The sequence below is a fragment of the Prionailurus viverrinus genome, chromosome D2 (assembly GCF_022837055.1).
Source record: "Prionailurus viverrinus isolate Anna chromosome D2, UM_Priviv_1.0, whole genome shotgun sequence".
NCBI classification, from domain to species: domain Eukaryota; kingdom Metazoa; phylum Chordata; class Mammalia; order Carnivora; family Felidae; genus Prionailurus; species Prionailurus viverrinus.
Genome location: NC_062571.1, coordinates 21017871 through 21025052, shown reverse-complemented (window position 1 = coordinate 21025052; position 7182 = coordinate 21017871). Strand labels below are relative to the sequence as shown.

Below are 7182 nucleotides of genomic sequence, written 5' to 3'. Positions count from 1 at the left end.
TGTTCCTAGAACAGGGCCTGGTAGTGACTAATCCCTATGTATATATGTAAAAAATGAGTAATTGGATGAATAATTTACTATTGGGTTTATAGGTAATATTTCAGTTTTCAAAGATTGTCTATTTTTAAAAAACCACTGGCACAGGTGATTCAAGTGGTGATATTTCTGGAAGCATAGTAACTGGAAGGTTAGGGTTTCTCTGAGAGTTCACAAATCTCAGGACTAGTAATAAGACACTGATTCCATCTGAGAATGAGTTCACACAGAATCTCAGGGCAAGGCGCAGTGAGTGTTCAGCGTGCAGTGTGACAGCACCATGATCAGTGTCTGGAACAGGAACCTGGCTCAAGAAGCCCAGCTGACTTTAGGAAGGAGCTCCTCTCCTGATGGATGAGATTGTCACAGTGGTCAGATATTTGACTCTTTATAAAACAAAGAAGAACAATAATAAAATCTGTTCTGTAATCTTACTCTTTTTGTATATACGTATGGGTGGCCAGAGAAACAATGATTGATTACTGGTCCTGGACTCCCTGGCTAAAATAAAGTACCTTAGCTTCTGGTTGAAAATGAGGATAGTCAACGCAAAACAACAGGAGAGAAAATGCAAACTCAATTCTACTGCAGAAACATCTTTCAATTCTGCTGAAAATGGGGGGAAAAAAAAGCTTTCTTAGAAAACAAAGACAGGCATAAGGTTTATGCATAAAGATTTTTTTTTCTAAAGAAAGACACATTTCATCTAGCAAGGGCAATACAAAGGGGTTATATAAATTTATTTTTCATATAACAATTGATTACTTTAGAAAAAATTCCCATTTTCAATGCTTAATTCCATCGCTCATTAAAAAAAATCACTAAAAGGACAAAAACCCACACAAAAATACAATCTGTATCTGTTCTCTATTTACAGATAACCGGTCACTATTAAGGCACAGATTGATTAAAAACTAACATTTATTCAAATAATCCAAATATTTTGTGCATCATATAACACTGACAACACCATAGACTGTAGTGTCATATTCCCTTCATTGCATCAAGAGAAAGTGAGAAAAGTAATTTCCAGTGTTTTTGTTTATTTTTAGCCACCCTATTTAATCTAGTTTAATTGGGACAGTTTTCTCTTTGGCATAGCATCAAAGCACTGTTCATAAAACCTGTATTGACTTAATACTGCAAATTCATTCTATCTTCCTCTATTGCAACTGCATGATAGAGAGCTTGGGAAAGAGCTCTAAATCATTAGGTTTTTTTTTTTTGGAAGCTCTTATTAAGTAAAATTTAAGGCACTGAGTTGTTCAATAGGAAACAAATCTGAATTCCTACCCCGTGCTGAATGTGTGGCATGATGTGTTCATATAGCCATGTAAGGCAGGGAGCGACATGTTGCACAGGGTGATCCTGTTGTACTTGCAAAAGGAGCAACTTAGTTCTTATACTTAAGCACGTAAGATTTAGTTTAGAAATGGGCATCCCCTTGGTAATGTAACTGACATAATTTTATGACAGGCCCATTATCTATACCTTCTAGGTTACCAATATTATTTTTTAAGGTGAAAATTTTTCTATGTGCAAAACTTCTCTTCAACTCTTTTTATTACTTTAATGGTAAGACTTAGTCATGGAAAAATGTCTGGTGAATCTGTCTGATCCCACATTTGTATGAAAGTCGTCAATTATGTACGCTTATGTAATGCCTTCTGCTGAGAATATACGACAGTGGTTTATGTCCATGGAGAAAGTCTTGAATACTGAACATAAATAAGTCATTACAGTACAGGTAATTCACAACATTTCCTATGGGAAAGTTTTCCAACAAATTAATACACTTGGAAATAATATTGCTTTGAAGAAAGGAGAGGCACTTGGCGATTTTCTTCATGGATTGAAAACCTTTCATTCATCTACAATAAGATGTCTGAAAAGACCTAAGAAACAATGTTGCCTGATTTCTTGGACTTTCACAGTATAAGATAGTAACAATGAGTCTAGCCACTTAGAAAACAGTCCTTTTTTTTTTTCTTTTTTTTTTTTTTACTTTTTGCTTTCCTTTGGAACTCAGCTGTTTTTATAAACTGTCACCCTGGAAACTTAAATAAAGCCTTTCTGTTCTCAACAAACACAAGTCTACTTCAAGCAGACAGATATGGTTTTAGAAAGTCCTGTGACCATATGGAGGACAGCTAATATGTACATGATAAGGATAGCAATTTATTTCTCCTCTTAATGGCAACAGTGCTGTCTTGTCAGATGATTATTTGTCTTTTTTAAATAAGTGACAATCTAGGGCTCCAGTTATTGAATGCCGTCCATTCTCTACCATAAATCTCTAGTAGATACCAATTTAATCAGTTATGTACTGTATGCTTATAACATCTAAAAATAAAAGTTTGATATAAATAAGTGTCCTTTAGTGGCAATATACTACAGAATAGCCCTTTGCCTTCAGACAACCATTAAAATCATTTTAGGAATACAGGCAGCAGCTAAATATGATGACTGCAAAGGGTTAATATTGCAAAGTTCACTTGGTCTTTCTTTGCACCTGTTATGTGAAATAGGTTCATTGCTAATTGTTTCTAGGATGCTGACATCAGTGAACAGAACTGGTCCAGAACCAAGTGGAGTCACTTGCATTTCCCAAAGTCACAGAATACTCAGCATAAAACTAATAATCCAGTACCATTTCAAATAAAAATTTTACAGTCAGAAAAATATGACTAAATCTGATTTGTACCAATACATCAGGTGACATGAAAATGAGAGAAAGAGGGATAATTTCCACAGGACAAGAAATTAGAGAGTGTAAAGTGCTGAAAGACCTCAATAATTATTTTAAAGCAGTACCAGAAAATTCCATTTTGATTATTTTTTAAAATCCCCAAATGCCTAAACAAAACAAGCAAACAAAAGAACCTCTATGTTTTCTGGTATTCCAGATGTCAATTAATCCTTCATTTTAAGTAAAAAATCAGTGCATATGTTATTTAGGTAAATAAAAATAGGAAATAAAGCCCTACCCTCAAATTGCAAATTCTGTCCGATTGCCATTAAAAAAAAAAGGCATCCAAGTGTGGCAGTCTGTATGATGACGTAAGATCATCTCCTCTCTTTTCTTCCTTTTTGGCACAAAGTTCAGGTGTGAGTAAGATGCTTTGGTCCTGATACCAGACACCCATAGTACTGAGGACGGTGTGCAGTGAAGGCAGTTCACAGATCTCCTGTGTCCAACTCGACAGAGGTGGTGGTGTGTACCTGGAGGTACGTACTGCTACCAGCGGCCACTGACGCTAGCAACATCTGAGTGATACTGACGGGGTAGCCTCCCACTTGCTCCGCCTTCCAGGAAAGAGGTGCGTGCAGTTGGTGGTTCAAAAAGCTTTCTTCGATTTTTATTCAGTTCTAGGAAGAAAAAGGGAGAATTGTTAGGAGATCAGTGGAGAAGCTCAACGGGACATGGCAGTAGAGCTCAGAAAATGGTGACAGTAGGGTTTTGGAGGGGAAGTCAAATCTAGTATCAAAAGGAAAAGTTTTAGTTGCTGGTCAAAACATTTCTGAAATTGCTAGAAGGTCTGATATTAAATACAGCATTTTGGTAGCAGGAGAACCAAGGACATGAAATCATTTTTATTGCAGTTTGTAAACTATCTGGGAGATATGTCATTCTCAGAACCCTCTATACTCCAGATATACAAATTGAACAGTTTGAACTATCCCAAATGTCATTTCAGAGGCAAAGGGAGGGGCCCATCAAAGCTGGTGAAAGGCATAAGAGAGAATGTATTACCAACGACACAGAAAATTATTACAGCTATTGAACTCATCCATGTGAAACACAGCCATCACTAGATTACTGAAATCAGACATGAAAAGAAGACCTCACACACAAACAAGAAAATAATGGAGGAGCACGCTGAAGTGTTAAGCCACAGCCCAGTGGCTCCACTGATGCCTCTGCTCCTTGGGTCAGAAAGAGTTATATGAAGAAGTCTATCAGCAGCAGTTTTCTTTGAATATAATAATCAACTTAGTAAAAATACTAACAGTTGAATCCAAATTCTGAGGAAAAACTAAGATGCTTTATTTTAATTGTAAAGAAACCAGAGTACTTAGAAAAAAAGTTTACTTTGTCTTTTGTCAAATAGAAACTGTTAATCAGAAAGGTAGAAAATTAACAGAGGCAGCCCATCTTGTTTATCCCTATGCAACATCACTCCTCCCCACCCTCTACCACATACATTTACAAATCCTCAAATAAACCAATGTAACTCTTGCTAATAAAGAGAACTGTCAGACTCTGGATATTAGGGTTCTGACAGCCACCAAACGCAAGTATCAAATAATGGGATTATATAGTTGATGTGCTTAAAGTTGTCTTTTTTTTTTTCTTGAGGGGGTGGAGCCAGTGGTTCAGCATGTGCATTTGCGCAGTACTCAGAACTTTTTTAACCACACATACACACAATCTCCTTTTCCAATTCTGAGGTTGCATAAGCTATGGCTGCATTAGTGCTGGAGCTGAGAACAACAGACTCAAGTTGCAGAGCAGTCACAGGTGGCTAAGGAAAGCCATATGGCCAGATGTGCACTTATCTCCTGAGTTCTGGAACATGAACCAACACCCTAACACTTCACCCCACTGCCTTCCAAAATGTTAACATCTGCCCCATTGAGGTGATGCACGAGTGGAAATATCTCTCTTTTGTTCACAGTTAGGTCTTAGTGGAGAAGAAAAATAAGTGATTTAGTAGCGATTGTAACAACAAGCACTTTACAATTTGTTTTGTCCTATTTAAGTCCTCCTTAAGGAATAAATGATATTACCATTCTCCATTTTAGACACGAAAACTGAGTTTTCAAAATAGACAAGAGTAACCTATCCACACAGCTGTCAAGTGACAGGCTGAAACTCTGCCTGCCTATGCAAATGCTGTGCTCTGGGCCCTGAGCTCCAGTGATCCATCCATCGAGTAGAAAAGACCAACCAAGGCATTAGGAATACAAATCTGAAAACTTGGTAGTTTCAGGTATGCCAGATAACAGAGCTGCACTTCATATTTTACTACACTAAATTTATTTTTTAAATAGAATAACATAGCTTTAAAACTCTGGAACAGCAAGGAAGGTTATCTTTATAAGATGCAGGCATGCTTATAGATGGCTATTGTTTCAAATTTCTGCAAAAACACTGTAGCAATGACATTCCTACTAAAAGCTGAACACATGTATTGTTTTTAAAAAACAAACAAATTCATAAATCAAGACAGAATTTAATATATTTAAAGGCAACTGTAGGAAAGTTAAGAATAAATGAATCCCATTAAGCACACAGCCTGTGAAAGTTTTATCCACCTTCTAGTAAGAAGACTGTCTTGGCCTTCATTTTCTCCTGAGAGAGTAATGCATGAATCAGGAGAACATTCCCATGCTATAGAGAAGGAATAGGAATGCAGCTACCCTAGCACACTTAACATGCACAATTGAAGAAATTGGGCCACTGAAGACATACACATTTTTTAAAAAGACATTAAAAACTTTATTCTGAAAAGTCACATCAACTAGATTTTTGAGAGAATAAAATGATCATGAAGGAATTCGGCCATTCCCTAAAGATATAATTTCTAAGGTGTATATTTCCAAATGTGAAGCAGAGATAAATCTACTAGAGAGACTATCAAAGATCAAGTCCTACTGAAGAGACTTTATTTTTGTTGTTGTTTTTTACATTAAAAAGTAAACTCCCTCCTGATTTTTTTTTCAAGTAAGCCTAAGAGATAGTTTGGGAAAATACCAACCTTTTTCTTTGAAATTCCAAGGTTCACACAATCCTGGCAGCTCTCAGGATCTTGTTGCGGGTCTGAACAGAGTCACAAACTAAAAGAATAGGTCGGGAAATGTTAGATCTACCTGAGGCTGTGGTGGGAAGCTTGTCAATAGGATGTTAAAGTTCCTTTTACTTTGTCCCTGTACAATTTAGTTAATCACTCACTAAAATACTGAGAAAAATCAAAGAATTTTCAAAAAAATCACAGATTTGAAAAATAAGATCATTTTTTTTCTCTGATCCATCTATACTAGAGATAAATCTCATCTCCTTCTATGACATTAAAAGAAATGTCTTCTGGCCCAAGATTAAAAACAGAATAAAACCTATACTGAAGGAACAACCCTGATCACAGATTAAAAATCTATAAAATTTTTAAAAGGAATTTTGAACAAACTCTGTACCTAACCAAACTATGTAACCACAAGACAAACGTGAGTAAAAGCTGCCCAGCTACCCTGCATCCACCCCTGGAAATGGAATTTTCTGAGACTAGAAATGGATGCCTTTGTGGTCAGATGAGCTGAACTGGAAAAAGAAGGCTTTTGATGAAGGGTTTCTCAATAAAAACTTATTACTTGCAGAGAAAACAATTTACCAGGTTCAAACAGATGCACTCAACAAAGTAAGGCAAAATCATCCTTAAAATAATCAAGTACTTCACACTGTGCAGAACATTCATAAGACATCTATTCAAAGCCTCTAATTCCCTTTAAAAGCAAGAAGACCTGTGAACCCCATTGAGAGAGGTGGTCTAAAGAAATAGTATGTAATCTCAACAGAACCACACAGAGGATGACTGGAGTAAAAAAAAAATTTTAAAGAAGCTTCAAAACCCCTCCTTTCCAACTCTACTCCCCCAAACCCATCTGAAATACATCACAAATGTGTTCCAGAATAAAGATCCTGATGATTTAAAGAGATCTGCCTGTTGCTGGAGGCTTTACAAAGTTTGGGTGCACAAAGAAAGAATTTTCATTATATGGTCTCTGACATTCCATAAATATCTAATGAAAAATTACCAAATTCTAGAACAGATACTTTCCCAGTATAAATGTGTTGGCCCACAAGCATATTTTAACACTACAGGCTTGGTGATTATGTGAGCTAATTAAATTTCAAATAGTTATTTTTTTAATTAATAAGAGAATGTGAACATATATAAAGTTAATTTGGGTCTAGAAATAGCCCTTTAAGGCTGAGTTATAAACAAGTTGAAAACTATCCTATTGCTAGAGGTAGTAAAAAAAGAAAGAACAAGAGAATATACTGCTAATAACCATACACTGTTAAAAATGTAGTTTATTTCCACTACATCTGATGACATACCATGGGGAAGGACAGACTTCAGAAAT

At 36.1% G+C, this 7182-nt stretch overlaps 1 protein-coding gene across 4 annotated transcripts in view; it reads right to left on the bottom strand.

Moving 5' to 3' along the window:
- Positions 1–759: 759 nt before the first annotated feature.
- Positions 760–7182, bottom strand: part of BICC1 (BicC family RNA binding protein 1) — a 295442-nt gene continuing 289019 nt past the window's right edge. For 3 of the 4 annotated variants that reach the window (XM_047825731.1, XM_047825733.1, XM_047825735.1), the window contains one exon: positions 760–3405. In XM_047825731.1, coding sequence (XP_047681687.1) covers positions 3275–3405 — 131 coding nt within the window. In that variant the 3' untranslated portion in view covers positions 760–3274. Of the gene's footprint in view, positions 3406–5798; positions 5878–7182 lie in introns of all 4 variants that reach the window. The other variant, XM_047825734.1, reaches the window with a different exon arrangement.